This window comes from Phoca vitulina, unplaced genomic scaffold (assembly GCF_004348235.1).
Source record: "Phoca vitulina isolate PV1807 unplaced genomic scaffold, GSC_HSeal_1.0 scaffold64, whole genome shotgun sequence".
Lineage (NCBI taxonomy): Eukaryota > Metazoa > Chordata > Mammalia > Carnivora > Phocidae > Phoca > Phoca vitulina.
Genome location: NW_022589767.1, coordinates 3,750,189 through 3,771,776, shown reverse-complemented (window position 1 = coordinate 3,771,776; position 21,588 = coordinate 3,750,189). Strand labels below are relative to the sequence as shown.

General features: G+C 38.8%; 1 protein-coding gene across 1 annotated transcript; it reads right to left on the bottom strand.

Annotated features, from left to right (window-relative positions):
- Positions 1-7,337: 7,337 nt before the first annotated feature.
- PDE6H (phosphodiesterase 6H) lies at positions 7,338-11,039 on the bottom strand. Its single transcript, XM_032391834.1, has 3 exons — positions 10,906-11,039; positions 9,668-9,708; positions 7,338-7,414 (listed from the first exon to the last, which is right to left on the bottom strand). The coding sequence occupies exons 1-3, from the start codon at positions 11,037-11,039 to the stop codon at positions 7,338-7,340; spliced, it is 252 nt and encodes an 83-aa protein (XP_032247725.1).
- Between the last annotated feature and the right edge of the window lie 10,549 nt (positions 11,040-21,588).

The following is a 21,588-nucleotide window of genomic DNA, read 5'->3' as shown; positions in this document are numbered from 1 at the left end:
TGGGACTATATCAAATAAAATGCTTCTGCACAGGAAATAATCACCAGAGTGAAAAGGCAATCTACAGAATGGGAGAAAATATTTACAAGCCATATATCTGATAAGGGATTAATACCCAAAATAAATAATGAACTCTTAAAATTCAATACCAAAAAAAAAAAATCCCAAGTAACCTGATTAAAAATGGACAAAGGACTTGAATACAAATTTCTCCTTCAAAGAAAACATAGAAATGGCCAAGAGGTACATGAAAATATACACAACATCACTAACCATGAGGGAAATGCAAATCAAAACCACAAATGAGATTACTTTGTACCTGTTAGAATAACCATTATAAAACAAACAAACAAACAAACAAAACCCCAGAAAATCAATGCTGGCAAGGATGTAGAAAGATTGGAAGCCTTGTGCACTGTTGGTGGGAATGTAAAATGGTGCATCTCTTATGGAAAACAGTATGGAGGTTCCTCAAAAAATAAAAAAAGAAAATGGACCTATCACATGATCCAGCAATTCCACTTCTGGGTATATATCCAAAATATTTGAATCAGGATCTCAAAGAGATATTCACACCCCCATGTTTATTTGCAGCATTATTCACACTAGCTAAGAGGTAGAAACAAGCTAAATGTCCATTGATAGATGAATGAAGAAAATGTTGCCTAGACATGCAATGAAATATTATTCAGCCATGAAAAAGAAGGAAATATTGTCACATGCTACCACATGGATGAAATTTGAGGATATTATGCTAAGTCAAATAGGTCGGTCACAGAAAGACAAATACGGCATGATTCCATTTATATTAAATAGAATGGTGATTGCCAGGGGTTGGGGGGGAAATGGGAAAGTGCTAGTTAATAGGTATAGTTTCAGTCAAACAAGGTGAGACATTTCTAGGGATCTGCTGTACAACATTGTGCTTATAGTTAACAATATTGTACACAAAAATTTAAGAGGGTAAATTTCACATGTGTTTTTTTTTTAACCACAATAAAAATAATTCCAAGATAATTTCTTAGGGGGATTCATGTGCAGGATGGGAGTGGAAGGAGCTAGACAAGCTAATTCCAAATTATAAATGAAAAAATAAACATGCAATAATATCCAGAAAATGTATATAAAAGAATCGTAATGAGACAATGAAAGTTTTCTCAGATCTTACAACATAGTCTGAAGTTGATAGCTATTTAAAAATAGACAGATTGGGACGCCTGGGTGGCTCAGTCGGTTAAGCGGCTGCCTTCGGCTCAGGTCATGATCCCAGGCTCCTGGGATCGAGTCCCGCATCGGGCTCCTTGTTCAGCGGGGACTCTGCTTCTCCCTCTGCCTGCCGCTCCCCCTGCTTGTTCTCTCTCTCTGACAAATAAATAAATAAAAAATCTTTAAAATAAATAAATAAATAAATAAATAAAAATGGACAGATCAGTGTAAAATAACAGAAATAGAACCACTGTGATAAACATAGTAATTCAATAAAGTAGCGGGAACATGGATTGTAAAATAAATAAATTCCATTCGGACTCTTTACCTGGGAAAAATATTCTCTGCAATAACAACTTTCAAATGAATCCAAGATTTAAAGTAAAAAAAATGAAAGAAAAATTGGGGAAAAAATATGAAAGTTTTTTTTTTTTTTTTCAAATTTGGAATGTGAAAGACCTAAGTAAAACAAAAATACACTGAAGTCATTAAAATTTATAAATATGACTATATAAAATCTAAAACATCTACATGGTAAAAAATAATATAAATGAGAATTAAAAACTAAGAAACCAAATAGGAAAAGAAAATTTACTACACATAAAAGACAAATATTTCCTTTCAGATAGATAGATAGATTGACAGTCAAATAGAGATGAATATCTTACAATTCAGTACAAAGATCAATCCTCTTTTTGGAAAACAGGAAAAACACATAAGAAAACAATTCATAAAGACATAAAAGTGATTTTTAAACATGAAAACCTGCTCAGTCTCAGACAAAATAAAAATGTATGAATATTCTATGTAGACGAGAGTGTTAGGAAAAGTGTATATAATTGTGTACTTTGTGATCACAAATTATTTGGAGGCTAATTTGGCAATCTCTTTCCTTCAAACTCCATCCATTCTACTACTAAGAATTTACCCTAGAGATAAGCCTGTGCAAAAGTGTCAGACATGTGCAGACAATTAAAGAAAGATGCACGTGTTTAAAAACATCCCAAATCAGGGCATCAGGGCACCTGGGTGGCTGAGTCGTTTAAGCATCTGCCTTCGAGGTCATGATCTCAGGGTCCTGGGATCCAGCCCCACGTTGGGCTCCCTGCTTAGCAGGGAGTCTGCTTCTCCTTCTCACTCTCCCTCTGTGCTCTCTCTCTCTCTGTCTCTCTCAAATAAATAAAGATCTAAAAAATAAAATAAAAAAATAAAAACATCTCAAACATCCCTCAATCTCCAAGATAAGATAGGTGACCAAGCAAGGTATGGAACAGTGACTATAGTAGGTGGTCATCGTGCAAAGGAAAAAAATGTATGCACATAGGATTGTCTTTGGAAGTATTCACAACAAACTAGTAACAGGGATTACCTGAGAACGGGCAGGAGACAGAGGGCAGTGGGTGAAAATGAGACTTACCTTGTTCCTGTGTATACTCTTTTAAATGTTTATCTTAGGCACGAATAAGCATGTGCTTGATACACATGAATACCCAAGGTGTACAACAATTGGAATTGATCAGTGAATGGGAACAAATTCAGAGGTAGCTCTATGGAGTTACAAGTTTTCCAAGAGAATCTTCCAAGTGTCCTTGAGGTGTTCATTCATTACAGCATGTGGCAGTATTATACATGAAAAGAGCTGGGAATGCAGTGCCTTGGGACTTCTGGCCGGAAAGAGAATGGTTTGTTCATGTTTGAAATATGCTCAGATTTATCACTTGATTTCTAGAATTTTATACTGCAAGGGACCTCAACAGTTATTTAGTCCAATATCTTTGCTTTATTCTCAAACACTGAGCCCAAGAAGCTGTCTAGCAGATCCTATGCAGCACAGCCGGGCAGAACCCGCCTCCTGATTGTTTGGCCATAAGGGCATGGTGAGACTGATGTGGATCATCAGTTTATGATTCCTGTTTTTTTTTTTTTTAAGGGTCGTTAACCAGTGGTTGTACTTTATTTTTTTTTTTTATTAACACATAATGTATTATTTGTTTCAGGGGTACAGGTCTATGATTCATCAGTCTTACATGATTTTTTTTTAAATTCCAGTTTTCATCAGTCTGACTCTGCCCTTAAAAAATAAAAAGAGTCAAATAACTCATTTAGAGTTGCAGAAAGCACTACGCTAGTTTATACAAGCACACAATTTTTGTGACCTAAGTCTTTCCCTCTAGCCTTTTCTAAAATGTAAGTCCTTTTCTGTTTCTCTCTTTAAAACAAGTCAGTGTCATATTTGCTTAGTTGTCATAATATTAGTTGTTGTGTTGGTCAGTCTCAAGTGATTGGTTTTCCTCTTGCGCAAGATCTTAAGTCTTACGGATTATCCTTGTCTATGTGTGTTTTCCCCTCCCTTCTTTAGTTGTTGAGAAAATACTTTCCCTCCTTTCCTCAGTGTATGGTGATTCTTGTTTTTCTCATTGTGCAAAGAAAAAAATTAGAGGCCAACTGTACAGTTCCAATTCTTTAATAACAACTGTGTTTATTTGCCTATGGTAAGGCGCTCCAGAGGAGCATTTTCTCCTTACACATTATTTTCTTCTCTGGTGGTAATGCTACTTCACTCTAGAATGGGGGTTGGTGCCTATATCACCAGCACCATCAACCCCAACTTCTACCCAATAATCTGAACAAATAGAAAATGGTGGAGGGTGAGTGAAGGTCACTGTCTCCACCTGCTGAGACAAAGCTCCTTCCCTCCCTGGTCCCCCCTACTCCAGTCAGAGGAGGAAGATGAGGACAGGGAGAGAATAAGGGTGACCACCATGGGACACAATGGCAGGAGGTTCACCCCGGGGGTCATGGTGCCTGTTTGGCCCTATATTTCTTGGAACTGCTTCAGTCTAACACTTACCGTCCAAACTCTCTGACATTCTGTGCAATTTGAGAAGCATTTAACTGGGTTAGGTCTGAAGTCACGAGGCATGTCTATTCTGTCAATCCAAGAGTCAGGACACCCGAATGTTAGCTCCTGTTGTCACATCTATTCCATACATTATGAGGGGCACGTGGACCCAGCTCTATCGGTCACCTGGGCGGCAACGAGAATTCTCTAATTCCTAACATTCACAATGTAGGCTTGGACCACATCAATGTTTTCAAACCGACACAATTATAAGAATCCCCTGGAGGCCCTCTTGAAAATAAAAGATTCTGAGCTCTCACCCCTGGAGACCTTTACTCAGAAAATCTGGAATGGGGCCCAAATTCTGTGTTTTTCACAAGAAATCCTCAGTGGTTATTATTATTGAGAAAGTGTCAGAACATTTCCAGAAATTCTCCAGACCCTTAAATGCTACGATAACTTCCTCTTGCGATTGTTCTCTTTTGTCTATTGTGTTCTTCTATTTGACATTGTCCTTCCTCTACCTTCGCAGGTTTTACACATACCCAGGCTTATTTCCCAACTCGAACTAACAATTGCTGGTGGACAAAGGGCTTCTGTTCTTTCATACTGTGCCCCGCTGGATGGTTCCCATTCTCCCCTACACATCCACTCTCCACCCTTCTCCACCTGATCCCTGCTGTTGGAAGTGAACTTTAGACCACATCAATGGGCTCCTTTGTCTTCCGACTTCCAACTGGGTTTAACCAATGGGAGGCATCAACAAGAGAGGAGAGAATGGGAGAAGAATAATACTGGGTTATTGATAAACCTCACCCCCAGCCCCTCTTGATTACTCACAGGATCACTGTGGGGTGGCTGTGTCCTTCCACAGCCCTCGTGGGGGCCTTTCTTATAGAGAAGACCTACTGGGATTCCGTCAGGTGTAAGGCTGGAAACATTGTAGCCCCAACACTGTTGCTAGCCCCAAGTTACTGTCCTATCTTTTATAGATACACCTTAACCCTTCCCAAGCCTTTTTTACCTTATTCTTTTTTTTTTCTTTTTAAGTAAGCCCTACACCCAATGTGGGGCTTGAACTTAAGACCCCCGAGGTCAAGGGTCGCATGTTCTAATGACTGAGCCAGCGAGGAACCCCCACCCCAAGCCTTTTTAAATAGTCCCTTTGTTTAAACTTCCTCAGTTACTCTGAATATGTCATCTCTGCTGCCAACACTTTGGTTGGGACCATGATTTACTTTCTCTCTTTCCTATGTGCTATTTATATAAGAAGGGCTTTCTTGTTTCTTATTAGAAATAATAGAAATGGGAGATGTAGAATTAGAAATGGAAAGAATAGAATTCTAGGATTTGAATGGCTTTCAATTTATCTGTTGCAGCTTACCGCCAAATGCCAGAATACTTCATAAAATAGATCTGCTTCATCCGGTTCATTACAACTTCTCAAATATTTGCTGGCAATTATCATTTTTCCCCTCTAGGCTAAATATTATCAATTCAATTCCTTTGACAGTTCTTCATGTAGCATGGTTTCTAGATCTTTCTCCAGCCTGGCCATTGAGTATGGACCTCTGGGTGCATTCTTAAAAAGTCTAGAGAAACATTTGCAAAGTAAGCCAAATGTGGACCAGAGTCTCACCTAGCTGGAAAAGAACCCAGACCTCCGTAACCGAGAGGCATAGGGGAATAAACGGGTGCAGCCCGAGGCTCTGGCTATCAAATGGAGCCTAGATGGAAAAGAGGTCCATAGGTGGAGTCCCTGCTAAGGGGGAGGCACACGTCCCCACTAACATTTGGCATGTCACGGTTCCACTCTTGAATTTATGCTTTACTTTTTCTTCTGTACTTTTTTGTTTCTACTAAGGGGGGAACAGAAATGGAATTCTAGTCAGGCTAAGAATTAAAATTAAAAAAAAAAATAGGAGTGCTTTAAATTCCCATGGTCTGGAAATCCACAATCTCCTTACCCCCTACCAATCCAGATGCCTTCCTTGGGCTTCCAGTCTTCTGGCCAGAGGTCAGTAGGTCATTTGTGCAAAATGGTACAGAGCCTGCAGCACAAGACATTTTCTAGAGTGCTGAGCTCCTTGAATTCTCATTCTTAGACTCTGCAGACCTCAATGTCATGGAATTATCACTGCCGTGAACCTTACATTACCTGATTCAGGCGACCTAGAGGATCCAAAGTGAGAAATCTTTGTCCTAAATTACAGACTAATTTACTGGTCAAGCCAGGATTAGAACCCAGATCTCTTTCCTCTCTATAATCCCGCCTCTCTCTTGAGTTAATTTACTCTATTCTTTTACCACAGATTACAAAACTGAAATGAAGAAATTAATACAGCTAGTACCCAAAGCAACCAAGTCAGACAGAGGCAGCCTTTGAATTGCACAATTGCCTTGAAAGTACTGGGGAAAGAGCTATGTGCACATTACATTTGACACAACCTCAAGGGTGAAGCAACCCATCATTTTATTTAGAGGGTTCAACTACCTGTCTTTGCATCTGAATCTAAACTTTATAGCATTTAAATCTTGTCAATTAACTGAGCCAAGGCACTAAAAGGAAGGCTCACATTATCAGATTCCCGAGTTTAAATCGCCAGTCTTCCATCAACATAAGGCTGTCCAATTTGTACAAACTGCATAGGACCTCAGGGATAATCCAGTTCAATAAAATTTAGACCAAGAATGTGCAAAATTTACTAACTTACAAAGCAGAATCAGGCTTGACTCTTATTCCTGTGCTCTTTCATATGCACTGTGCTTGTTTCCTGGAGGACTGTGCCTTCTTTGTTTAACTGGCTCTCAGAACAGGGCATCAGATATTTGCATATAGCATTTAATACAACTGCATCATTAGATTCAAGATAAGTATCTCCTTTATTAAATGAGAAAGGGAAGGGAGTGACATAAATGTCATCTTAAAAAGCTACTACTAATTACAGGGAATGCTTACTACAAACAGATTTGAAGGACTTAACAAATAAAATTCAGAGAACTATCAATGAATTCTAACCAGCTGATAGGGAAAGGTGGTCAAGTTTGAAATGCCCTAACAAAAGTCAATTTGCATCCACTATTCCAAGCTGAACTATATGGCAAGAGAGAGTCTGACACTAAGAGAACTCTTCGTAGCAATTTAGGGAAATGACTGTGTAAGCTGAAGAAACTGTAAGCTGAAGAAACCACTACCGAACGGTGCTGAATTTCAAGACTCTGGCAGATCAATAGGGCAAAAGTAATCAAAACTCCAGCAGATGCTGTTGATGACAGAACCTCTGGTGCATCAGATGATCCCAAATTGAGCAAGCTCATGCAATTCCAGGTGGCTGAATGCCTCCCAGGGACAAATCACCGTGATATCTGCAAGAGAGGGAAGAAGAACTTGTAAGCCAACCTCTCCCCCTGCCCCTCAGAGCCTCAAGAAGACTTCTTTTGCTCAAGAAGACATCCTTCGGGCAGAGACACCTCACTCCTCTCTCCTATTCATTGTCTCAGTAACCAGGAAGTTATCTAGAATGGCCCTGCCACCCAGGAAGAATTTGACTGATTGCTTAATTAATCCCTTGCAGGGTTCTGATGCCCCCAGAACAGGCCCCCCTAGGTAGGCATCTTCATTGGTTTCATTCTATACCTCTTTGGAGAGATGACCCAAGATTTTTGACTGGAGCTAGCCTGGGGGCATTGAGGGTTGCAGGTCACTGATCAAACTGGGCCTCCTCAAAACACAACCACTATGGAAGGAACACAAGTGGAATTCTAGTCAGGCCAAGGCTTAAAATGAGAAATAGAAGCATTTTAAATTCCCATGATCTGGAAATCCACTGCCTTCTTACTCCCTACCCATTCAGATGCATTCTTCTCTGACTCACTTTTTAGGTCCTTTACATTTTGAAATGTCTACTATATCCAGTCACATACTAAGAAGTAATCTCAAGGCATCTGCTAATCCAATTTTTTGCTTCAAGCAATAAAATATTATTATCCCTGAATTACAGAGAAGCTGACTGGAACACAAAGAGATTAAATACCTACAGAAAAATCAGAGTTATAGAGATGGGACTAAAACCAAGTCAAAGATCTCAGATCTCCCCTCAGTATAAAGCTCTTTCTAGTATTCCAAATATGTTAAAAGCAAATACAATGAGAATTGCCTGGTAAGGACACTGATTACTGATTACACCATTTATCAAAAGTGTACTGGATGAGTTGAAAACATGTCCACTCAACAACCTGCACAATGGGGCACCTGGGTGGCTCAGTCTGTTAAGCGTCTGCCGTCGGCTCAGGTCATGATCCCAGGATCCTGAGATGGAGTTCCCTATCGGGATCCTTGCTTGTCAGGGAGCCTGCTTCTCCCTCTTCCCACCCCCTCTCTTGCTCTCTCTCTCGCTATTTCTCTCTCTCTCAAATAAATAAATAAAAATCTTAAAAAAAAAAAACCCTGCACAATGGTGTTCATAGCAGTATTATTCATAATTGTGAAAATTTGGAAGCAACAAAATATCTTTTAATAGGATAAGCAAATTGTGATACAGCCATAGAATGAAATATTATTCTGTGGTAAAAAAATGAACTGTCAAGCCATATAGGACATGGAGGAACTTTAAATGAGTAAATATTGCTAAGTGAAAGAAGCCAGGCTGGAAAATCTATATACTGTATGATTCTAACTATATGACAATCTGGAAAAGGCAAAACTTTTGAGAGTAAAAAGATTCGTGGTTGTCATGAGTTTGTGGAGGGTGGGAGAAGGGATGAACAGGTGGAGCACAGGGGATTTTAAGGGCATCTATTCTGTATATACCTGTAGTGATGGATACACAACATTGTGCCTTTGTCAAAACCTGGACAACACAAAGAATGAATCCTAATATAAGCTATGAATGTTAGTTAATAATAATGTTACCAATACTGGTTCATCATTTGTAACAAATGTACCACACTAATGCAAGATGCTAATAATAGGGGAAACTATGTACAGGTGTATGGAGGAGCTCCATACTTTCTGCTTAAGTTTTCTGTAAACCTAAAACAGCTCTAAAAAATAAAGTTCAGTGTTTTTAAAAGGAAGATCCAGTTGTTTTCATTCATATCCAACAAATCAAATTATACTAGCTGACTAAAAAATATTGTATTGGAGTGCCAGAGGATATGTAAAAAGAGGAAGTTGGTTAGGGAGTGGTTTGTCTGGTAAAGTGAAAAAGTTCTCCAGGCCCCTCCCTTGTTTCCAGTACCTCACTCTGTGGCCTCAGGTTGTCACTTCATTCCTCTCTGTCTCAGATTTCTCTTCTGAAGAAAGGATGAAGTTGGGATAGATGAACCCTGAGAATCTTTCTACCATGAAAGTCTACAACTCACCATTAGATGTCCTCAAGTGTTGTTTAACAGAACAAGAGGATTTAGTATCTTTGGACCTTAGCTTGCTCTCTGTTAGAGTTTTTGCCTCTGGGAACATGTGTACTTGCTTAGGAGATTAAACTAAGCCCCACACTTCTATGTCTTCAAGGATCTGCTGCCTTAGCTATTTCTTGTAATTTTTCATGGCCCTTTGAAGCCTAAAGTATGGATAGTGGTGAAGTTCCAAGTGAAAGTCCATGGCCTTGGGTGGCTCACCTGTTCCTAGCCCCTCCATGCCTGGAATGTCATCTCCAAACCTATGGGAAAAAAAGAAAAATTAGCTGACATCAGAGTGAAAGGATCTCATACCAAGAGCTTCCTGACTAAGGGGGAAAGAAGAGGTTTAACTTTTTGTCTTTGAGAAATATCTTTTATTTGCATTGACCTGGGGAAAAGATAAAGTCACTCAGGCTGGTTTCAGACAGTGTGTCCCTGTGGAGAGATTTTCCCCTCCTAAAAATTTAGCCTAAGACAACTGAGAGCCAAATAGAACTATCCCTGGGGCAATTTAGTCAAGCTCCACTTTTAAAAATAGAAATTGGAATGAGGGTCGCCTGGGTGACTCAGTTGGTTGGGTGTCTGCCTTCGGCTCAGGTCATGATCCCAGGCTCCTGGGATCCAGCCTCACATCAAGCTCCCTTCTCAGCGGGGAGTCTGCTTCTCCCTCTCCCTCCGCTTCTCCCCCTGCTTGTGCTCTCTTGCGCTGTCAAATAAATAAATAAATAAAATCTTAAAAAAGAAAAAAAAATTGGAATGAAAACACAGTACGAAAGACATTTAAATGATTAATTCATCCATTTGGTTAGCTACCCAAAAGCATTTATCAAGCATTTACTATGTGGCAGGCATTGTATTAAGCATAGGGAATTGAGGAAAAAACTAATTTTCTCTGAGGAACTTCAGTTTCAGAGAACAGATGTAAATAAACAAATGTAATGTAAAACAATACAAGTTATGACAGCTGAATGTACAAAATGCAAACATGGAAGCCATGATCACATTTGTCTAAGAGAGTCAGTCATGGCTTCAAAAGAGAAATTAACATATGAGAGTATGTTAAATAAGTAGGATTTTGCCAAGAAGAGAAAGAGAAAAATAAAGAACTGAAGACTTAACATTTGAAGCCATAAAAATAAACTCTATGCTCTGGAAATGGAAAGTGTTTTAGTACTCCAAATTAAACCACAAGGTGTACTGGTGAAGAGGAGTGGTCAAGAAAAGTCTGGAAGGTCAAGTCAAAGGTTGCTGTGACAGGCTCCATTTGCCATGTTAAATGTGACCGCAGACCTGAGGGGTGAGAGAGAAAGCCTTCCAGGGCTAACAACGTGATTCAGCAAAGATTGTGGTAGAGAGGAAAATAGAGGATGGGGTGGAAATCTTTGTAAGTCTATTTAATATTGGGAGCATTAATTTCTCAAAAAAATAGAAAGTCTTCTTTTTCATTTTGGTCTTACCCTTTCACACCTTTCTTAGGAGGCTTGCTCTTGAATTGGCGAGTCTGTCTCTGCTTGAACTTGGGGGGCCCCTTGCGTGGGGTAGTGGGACCCTGGTTTGAAGCTGGAGGAACCAAAGTAGCGTTGTCACTCATTCTGATGTCCCTGGGTGTCTGATGGTTCTCTTTCAGGTTCCTTAGATGGTGAGAGGAAAAAAAAAAAGGCCCTTCAGGGTACAGGGACCATTGCTTCTTAGATCCTCACTGGAAATGCCGGAAAAGCTCAGGACTTTGTGTGCACAAAAGGGAAGAACTTACCAACTTTTAAAGAGATTTTCAAGAAAATATGGTATAAATCAATGGAGGCACTCAATGTAGTTGGATGTAGACTGACAACAGATAGATTTTTACAAACCAAAAATCTAGGCAGATGTGTTGTGTCAATAAATCATCACTAGCTTCCTCTGTGAATTTATTATGATATGTACTGCCCCTCTGTGATCACCACTTCCACCATCTGTGAAGAGAGGGAAATGGACTAAATGCTATCTATAGTCTTTACAGCACTGATACATTCTTTAAGCTTTATATATTTTTCCACCCAACTACACAATAACCTGACTCTTAATGTTTATTTCCTCATATTTTATGGGCTTTTTACTTTACAGTCCTTAACTTTGTTTAAACCTCATGTAATCAAGATACTTCTTTCCTAGTTCTCGGGAATAACAAAGTAGTCATCTGGACAGGGGAGCTCTGAGCCAGAAACACCTAACCCCCATGTAGTATGTGATACATCCCAGTACACACACACACACACACACACAAAGGAAAATCAACGGAAGGTGATTAAGTAGTAAGTTTATGCTTTAACTCCATATCCAGACATGAGGTTTTTTAGCCACCCATTTCTCTGAAATGTTCTACATTTTCTCCTATCCAAATCATGGACTTATCCAATATGATTTTCACAGACTTTGATTTTAGCTATAGAAATGTACATTGTCATTCTTCAAGTACAAATAGAGATGCATTAACAAGATAAATTTTAAAAGTAAATATGTTAAGCTAAAGGATGACTTTTCTTCTTTCTCCTTTTCTATCACAAAAGTTGATAACACTTTTCCTGGGAAGGAAGATTCTAAAAAAATTCCAAAGAACTTCTAAGTAGCCTTAATCTCTTACCCTGAGCTAAACCCTTCCATGCTCTGCTACCTGGAAGATTTATTTATTTATATAATCTACCAATTATAGATTTATGCTAATATTCTTAGCTTCAGCTCTCCCTGACCATCTTTGGCCCATGCTAACCATCTTTCTCTTTCTCCACCACACTGAACATGCCTCAAATGTTATATTGTATGACTTCGAGTTCATCGACTTTTTCTTATTACTTTCAAAATGAGTTTAAATTATTATCCTTGCCTAAAGGATATTTTTTTCCTTATCTTCTTTTCCTCAATTACTATTTTCATTTTCTCCTGCTAGTTCTCAACTTCTTCCACAGAAACACATTGACTAATCTGTGACTAATCACCAGGGATGGTGAACCTGGCCAAGGTTCTTGATCACTTTCTCATGCCATAGATCTTGTATTAATTCTCCACTGGATTGTGCTCCAGTGGGCTTCTTTTTCCATTTTTGTTCATTTCTGTGGCCTCAAAACCTAGAACAGTGTCTGGCATATAGCAGATATGCCACATATATTTGTCGAATGGGTGAATAAATAAATGGAGAAGTTGAACTAATACCTTGAACTTTGGGTCATGAGATCCTGACCCTGTGACTCCTCCACCAAACCATAGAGAAGGCATCAGTTGGTCTTCATCTCACAAAGCTCTCAGTGGCTTTAGGAAATGGGCTGCCAGCTCATCTGTTCACTGAATCCAGTTCTTGTGCTGTGGACCCTCTTTTGCCCTGATAAACAGGCAAAGTTTGTGTCTCTTCCACGTGTGGTTGGAACCATAGAAACTGCTGGTGGGCAGCCAAGAGCAGCATTATTCTCAGAGTTTACTATCAGTAACTGACACATCCCAGCTCTGACAAAGCCACAGAGGAAAATTAGAGAATTTCTCTCAGATCAAGATTTTTGGACTTCTCAATTCTTTCAAAATAGTAAGAAAGCACAAATTTTCCTTTCTCTCATCTGGAGAGCTTACTAGGATTAGGATTACCAGATTTAGCAAATAAGAATGCAGGACACCCAGTTAAATTTGAATTTCAGATAAATAACAAATGGAGTTTTTATTATAAGTATATCCCAAATATTTCATGGTACATACTTATACCAAAAAAATTATTTGTTGTTTATCTGAAATTATAATTTTACTGGGTATCTTCTATTTTTTTTATCTAGCTGTTCTATCTAGGATCCCACTGTGTTAGATCCAGAGTCTATAATATGAGGGCCTAAGGTAAACTAATCAGTCAAATTACCCTTTGGGGGCAATGCAATGTAAAGACTATGTGCTTTAGAATCAAATAGACATAGTTTCAAATCCCTGCTCCACAAAATCTGTCTATGTGACCTTGGATAAATTGCATAACTTGTCTGGACCTCATTCCATCTATAAAATTAAATATACCTTCTTTTTAGAGTTATGGGGAAAAGTAAAGGGCATAATGTGAATAAGTGTTTGGTGCAAGGTGCTCAAAAAAAAAAACAGTAACTATGTAATAGACCTTATAGGAGTCAAGGAAGCCAAGCAAACAAATTTATGATGGGAGACACAGGTTCACCTGCCCTCCCTACACCCTTTCTCCTGGGCCAACTGTTGAAGAGCCCTTGTCATGTACCAGAGAGGTGACTGTCATCAGCACTTGCTGGGTAATCTTCTGTATCCCTTCAACATCCTATTAATTAATGTCTGGTCTTGAAATTCTGCCTTAAGCTTTCCTTGGATTCCTTTGACATCCCCAAAAGCAGCCCCAAAGAACTTAAAACTCACACTTGATTTCCATCTTTCCTTGATTATACTTCCCCTTTTTTCTTGTAAATTTCTTTTGCATATTTACATATATAATTTTGAAGTTGCACCTCTAGGCTCAGATGGAGTTCCCGTTCCTGTCTAGGTGTGATGTATTATGTAAAGGGATTCTCTTCAGAAAGAGTTATATAACAGTTGCCTGGTTAATGCCTGGATCCTCATGATACTCAGGGTTTGCACTATAGGTAAGAATTTTATGTTTATTGTGCATTTCATGTATAATATTTCGTTTTTGAGTATGTAGGACAATCAACTAACTCACAGAGTGTTTCTGTCATGGATGTGCCCTCCAGTTCTCCCTGTAAAACCTTTGGGAGAAGCAGAACAAATATGACCCTTTCCTGCCTTGGAAGTTAGTCTTGTCCACTACACATATCACCAGAGGTTAAACTTACTCTGCCCATGCTTTCCCAGGAATTAAAAGGGCATCCCCATGCTAAGTAATCCTCAATCTGATGTCAGACTTGCTTTTAGCTGTAAGAAGGTGTTTCACATTTTTCCTCCCCAAAGTGTCAAGTAATTCATTCCTTTGTGAGACAGAATGGCTTTCTGTTTTTAAAGCAATGTTAGCCCTTCCCCTTTTGAAGAGTATGAACTGTTGTTCTGCAGAAGGAAGTGGATGCAGCAAAGTAATATGTCAAAGCATGGTTTTGTAGGGAACCAGGGTTCATGTCACCCTGGACCCAAGGCAGCAGAGCTCAGCTGTAAGAAGCTACGGAGGATGATCATCCATAAATCCCAGCTAAGGAAGAGCAGTTTCAGAAGGTCCGGAGTCAGGATTTCTGATGCTGCTATTATCACCCCAGACTTCCAGGTCTCTCCTTCTCAGCAAAGATATAAGCAAATAGACAATTCTATTGTTGAAGGGCTAAGAGAGGGGGTGAGGAGGAGATAGGTGCAGGAGTGGTTTCCCTGTGCTGATGGGGTTGGGCCCATAACTGTCACCAGAATCCTGCTGTGGCAGAGAGAATCAAATAATTTGGAAAGCCAAGAAAGACCTAAACCAAAGCCATGAAAAGACAAAAACAAAAGTCCAGCTAGTACCTTCTTTCATACTGGAACAAACAAACACTTTGACCTCCGAGGAAGAAGGCTAAGCCACCCACACTGCACTGGGGTCATTCCAGCTGCTCTTGACTCTCTTTCTCCTTATCCTCACACTCTCATGTCCCCCCTCTTGTATTTTGGTCTTTTTCAAGCACACCCTGGGAGTAAAGAACTGTTTGTTCTGTGGTCATTTAGTACCCCAGATCCCTCCTTTCCCAGAAAACTGGAAGCCACAAAAAAGGAGTCAGTTTAGGGTTCTTTCAAAATGAGTTTAGTAATCAAGTTTTGCAGTGACCTTGTAATAATCAAATTTTACTTATTAGCTGGCTGCATGACATTATAAGACAATTTGGATGTATTTCCTTCATGTTTTCTCCTAGTTTCATTCCTGGCCCCAGTCCAGGCCCACTGGTTCAGTGTGTTTTCTTCCATTTCTTTATTTTAGAGCCAGATCAACCCTCCACCACCCACAAAGCCTTGCAATTACAACCTACTTCAACACCAGAAGTTGAGAAATACTCACAGAGTTGAATGTTGCTCCCATAAACTGCCCAGTTGCCTTCTTCAAAGTAGATGAATAAAGGATCTTTGCATCCTGATTTATCTCCCTGTAATACTCACATGCTTCGTAATCCCACTGTTATGAGCTTAGAGTACCAACCCAGGTGCAAAGAAGTTAGAAGAACAAGGGGTGAGACTGGGACAGGCTTAGGAGTTTTCTGATAATTGACTACTCTCACAAAACTGACTTGGGCTCTCCTTTGTCAGTAAATAGGTATTGAAACCACAAATGCACACAAAGTGTTGATATCCAGGGGTATATTTGTAGTTTGTGATTCAATATCTCTTGTCTTCCTTCATTCCCACCATTAGTCCTTGCTATCTCCCATTCCATCCCTTTCCCTGACACCCCAATCATAAGTCAATCCCCACCGCAAACACATCATGTCATAATTCTTATGGGAAAGAGGAGAGTGAATCATAGTGTCCCCTGCTTCGGTGGGGACACTGGGATGGTGATTGTGTGAGCAATGACATTGAAAAGTATAAAATATCTGTCCCTAATAGGTTCTGTATATATTTCCTCAGTAAGATGGAACCACAAATCAAAAATGACACAAAACTCAGTGATACTTGACAGAGAAAGAGCCCAACTTATAGCTGATAACTGTTAACTGATGGCATTTATTTGAAAATTGATTGCTGGATCTTCCATATCAAAGACTTCAGGGTATAAGGCTCAGGCTACAATTCAATTCATTGGTACACTTGGCTTCAGTCTTTCGATTACACTGAGCCACTAGTATTAATTTGTACATCACTTTATATAGACCTTAGTCCATATGCTAGTATCATTAAGCTCTTTTGAAAAATTTATCATAGAGAAATAAAGTGGTTTATTCAAGACTGCATATAAAGTTAGTAATGCAGCCAGGATCAAGGCCCAAATCTGGGAACACCTTGCATATTCTGCTATCTTTCTATTATACTATAGCAAAGCAGAATAGACCAAGGTGCATGTGTTGTTGGTGTCTCTCAGGCCTTACCATGAATTGTAATGTGCCTTCCCTAGATTGTTACTTGTTAGAGAATTGCACTCCATAAGATTATAGAGAAAGAAGGTCAATTTATCCTTCCCAGGAGGGGAAAGATTCTAACTGACAGTCCCAAGCAGATTACATGGGCAGCTAAACAGCTTATGCGGTTTTTTTGATAAGCTTTCCTTTGGTCTTCACCAAAATTAGAGGAGTTTTGAAGCAGCAAATGCATTGCAGAGCCAGCAGAGTGTTTGGTGTCTGGATGAGTCTTTCCACTCTCACCTCTGTGTCTCCATTACCATTCAGACCTTCCTCTACTCTTATACACCAGGCACATAGATATTGAGATTCTTATCTGTGAAACCCTCACCCATTCTCTATTTCTTTGTTGAAGAACTGCAACTCATACAGACAGTAAAAAGAGCAATAAGCTGAATGTTCTAGAGTGTTGTTACTCAAAGTGTAACAGCATCTGCACCACTTGAGCATTTGTTAGAGATGCAGGACCTCAGGCCCTGCTCCAGACTTACTAAACCAGAAGCTGTGTTTTAACAAGGTATCAAGGTGATTTATTTGCATAGTACTATTGTAGACCCATGTACAGGCTTGATTTCACATCTCTGCTATGTGACAAGATTGCCACCTCTTCAAGTCTCAGTTTCCTCATGCCATATGACATAATGCGCCAAGCTTCTCAATTTTTTCCATCCCAACACATTTGAGAAAGATAAACCACATTGATCAGTAACAGGATTTGTAACCGGTGATTCTCAGTGTTGGAGGAAGAGGGAGGGTGTTGTACCATGACTCTTCTCCTTCCCAGGGAGAGCCAGAAGAATGGAATGTGAGGAGTGAGATGTATGACCAAGTATATAGTTTGAAAAACTCTTCTAAAGTGAATCTAATTTAGCTCTCAAGGATTTATGATTAGAAAATTCTTAAATTGCTTTAAGGACTTAAAAATTTATTTTCTATCCAGTTCTGGACCAAGATGGAATAAATATACTTCTCCCCATTCCTCTACTAAGTATAGCTAAAATTCCTAGATATTATATATAGAACAAACATAAGACTATTTTAAAAGGTCAAGAGAAGAAGAGAGACCAAATAGGGAATTTAGTGCCCTAGGAACAATGTGGCAGTAAATTCCTTGAGTTCTCTGTTAGTTTTGTATATCCTGAACTAGAGGCAAGAGAGGCAGCAACCCAGAAACACAAACAGAAGCAGATAAAAAAAAAAAAAAAAAATCCTCTCAAAAAGCCTACTCTTTCTAGACAAATGACCAGAGAAGATGTAATCTAGTAAGGCAGAAATAATTAGACAAAAATCACCCTATGCCATGGAAACAAATCCAACATCAACAAATCCAACATCATGGTGGGGGTGGGGGGACGCCAATATCAACCCCATCAGCACAAGTTGAGTAACCAGACTTCCATCCTGGCCCAGCTATAATTAGGTAGCCCTACCCCACCCCCACCTGAGTAGTATCAGAGAAGGTCACATGGGGATCTTAGACCTTCATCTCCAACCAGTGATAATGAGGTACCCTCTTCCTTCCTACCAGAATGGTGTCAGAGGAGGCCAAGTGGGGAATTTTCACCACTATTCAGCAATAACAAGGTCCCTAAAGAAGAATAAAATGAAAATTTTAGAACTGAAAAATACAATAACCAGCATAAAAAATTCAATGGAGGCTTGACAACAGAAAAAAGACAAAAGAAAGAATCAGTGAACCTGAAACTAGAACAACAGAAATTACCCAATCTGATCAAAAGAGAGAAAATAAATAGAAAAGAAGAAGGAGGTGGAGGAGGGAGAAGAAGAACAACAACAACAACAACAGCAACCACCACCACCACCACCTCAGAGACCTCAGAAATTGAAAGATCTAACATTCATGTCATCAGAGTTCCAGGAGAGAAGAAAAGGATGAGGCTAAAACAAGTACTTGAAAAAATAGTGACTGAAAATTTCCTAAATTTGTTGAAAGACATAAGCCTATGGAATCAAGAAGCTATCAAACTCCAATGGGATAAACCCAAAGAAATCTATGCCAAAGCACATCATAATCAAATGACAAAACTAAAGACAAAACAAATTTTGAAATCAATTTAAATATATATATATATATATATATATATATATATATATATACCACCTTACCTAGAGGTGGAAAAATGGAATGATGGAGGATTTCTCATCAGAAACCACAGGGCCAGAAGAAAGTAACACAACATTTTTCAAGTCCTGATAAAAATAGAATTGTCACCTCTGTCTGTGAATTTATCCTTCAAGAAGGAAGGGAAATAAAGACATCCTAATAAAGGAAGACTAAGACAATCTATCACCAGAAGACCTACATTAAAAGAATGACAAAGGAAGTTCTTAAAACAGAAAGGAAATGATAATGAAAAAAAGAAATTTTTGAACATCTAGAAAGAAAAAACACCAAAAAAAGAGAAAGTGTGGGATACAAGGGGATGTGTGGAAGACAGAAAACTCAACCACATTCAGCAGGGCTTGTGGAGACTTAAACATGGTTCAAGACACTGTGACGTTCTAAAGATCTGGTCAGTTTGTATCTTCAGGGACTGTATCCATTATTCCTTGTTCCAAGTGACTGTTCTTTCCAGCTGTTCCTCTACTACTCCTGCTGCCACTGAGTCTTAGAGGATTTGAGTTGCCTGGCTCATCAGCAGCAGTAAGTACACACTGCCTCAGTGAGACAGAACGAGTCTACCAGGTTACTTAACTGGTCATTGGCTAGCCTCATCAGGGCTGACTTTTGATCAGTTGTCTATCTCCGATCTCATCAACCAGGTAATGGAGTCACATGGCTCTAAACAAGGTGATTAATGACCAAGACGTTTCTCTGGATGAACCTTGGTTGTGCTGGACACACTAAGATTTCAAAGACATAAGAAATAAAGCCAGCAGAAACCTTGCTGGGAAAAGAACAAGAATTATTGGTATATGTAATGACATCAATGAATATGAAGCACATTTTCCTCAGTGAAAGAATCCAGAGTTGAAAGGCTCTGATAGTATCTGATTTCATTAATGACATTCACAAAAGACAAAACTATGAGGTTGGAGCGGCCAGGAGTTGAGAGAAGTCACTGCATGTAAAGGGACAACGCAAATCAGTAGCGGCCAGGAGTTGAGAGAAGTCACTGCATGTAAAGGGACAACGCAAAGGATTTTAAAGGGTGATGGAATTATTTGGTATCTTGATTGTAGTGGTGGATCTACAACTCCATGCATTGGTCAAAACACACAGAGAATGAGTTTTACTGTATGCAAATTTAAAAACGAAATACCATAAAACTCCTTTTAAAAATTATGTTTCATAGTTCTATAATTCTTGGTTCTTGATACTTGCTGAAAGATGGGAAAGTATTAATCACATACAGAAAGAGAGTTAAAGGGCAGGTACTAAGTAATTAGAAAGTAATTAAAATTTTAGCTGTCCTATAAGCTCCTTACACAAGTGCTAATCTCTAATCCTTCTTTAGTGTTTCTTAAAATACCTTTGAGTAGGAAGACACACATCAAAGACACATTTCCTCTACATTTGGATTCTCCTAGACTGAGATTCCCACTCTGATTAATACACAGCGGACTCCAGAGAGGAACACCCTAAATGTGAAGAAGGAAGGTACAAAGCTGTCTCCCCCTTCTCCTACTATCCCATGATATTTATGCATTTTCCAGAACAACATTGTTAATCTTGAAAAAAATAACTTATTAATTAAAAATACAATACTCCCTTTCAGAAAATAGGGAAGAGGGAACAGTTCTCAACTCGTTTCATTAGGCCAGTTTTACCCTCATAAAATTTTTTAACACTAAAACCAAAGACAGTAAAAAGGAAAAATACTGACCAATCTGTCTCATAAATTTAGATGTAAAAATCCTTAACAAAATATTAGCAACTCAAATACGGGAATATATAAAAATAATAATACACCATGATCAAGTGAGATTTATTCCACGTACGCAAGACTATTTAAAGCCTAATCAATTAACATAATGCACTATATCAACAGCCTAAAAAGAAAAATCATATGATCATATCAATTGACATAGAAATGCACAGAAAATGCATTTGGCAAAACCCAGTGCCCATTTATGATAACTCTCAGCAAACTAGAAATAGAGGGGAACTTATAAAGAGCATCTTCAAAAAAAAACACACAAAAAAACAGCCAAACAAATAAACAAAGAAAACCCGACAGTTAACCTCATACTTAATTGTGAAAGACTGAATGGTTTTTCTCTAAGATCAGGGACAAGTCAAGGATGTGTGCTCTCATCACTCTTATTCAACATGGTACTGAAAGTTCTGGCCAATGCAATCAGACATGAAAAAAATAGAAAGCATATAGTTTGGAAATGAAGAAATGGAGCTGTTTCTATTAACAGATGACATGATTGTCTACATAGAAAAATCCTAAGGAATCTGCATTTTAAAACTATTCTATAACTAATAAGTGAGTTCAGCAAGGTTGAAGCATGCTAGACTAATACAGAAAAATCAATTGCATTTATACATAACAATGAATAAATGGAAACTGAAACTTAAAAAGTAACATCATTCATAATTGCTCTAAAGAAAATGAAATACTTAGGTGTAAATCTAACAAAGCATGCACAAGATTTGTATGATTAAAAACTAAAAAGTCTAATTTTTTAAAAAGATTTTAAAAGAGAGAGAGAGAGCAAGCACGAGCAGGGGGAGTGGAGGCAAAGGAAGAAGCAGGCTCCCCGTTGAACAAGGAGGCTGATGCAGGACTCGATCCCAGGACCCTGGGATCATGACCTGAGCCAAAGGCAGACACTTAACTGACTGATCCACCCAGGCGCCCTACAAAATCTAATTTAAAAGAAATCAAAGCAGACCTAAATAGTTGAAAAAACATACCATGCTATGGAGTAGAAGACTCAACATAATAAAGATGTCAATTCTCACTAAATTGATGGATGTTTACTGCAATTCCTATCAAAATTCCAGCAAGGTTTTCTGTAGACATAGATAAGTTTATTCTAAAATGCATATCCAAAACAAATTTTGAAAAAGAAAAAAGTAGGGTGGGAAGGAATCACTCTTCCTAATGTTAAAGCTTACTG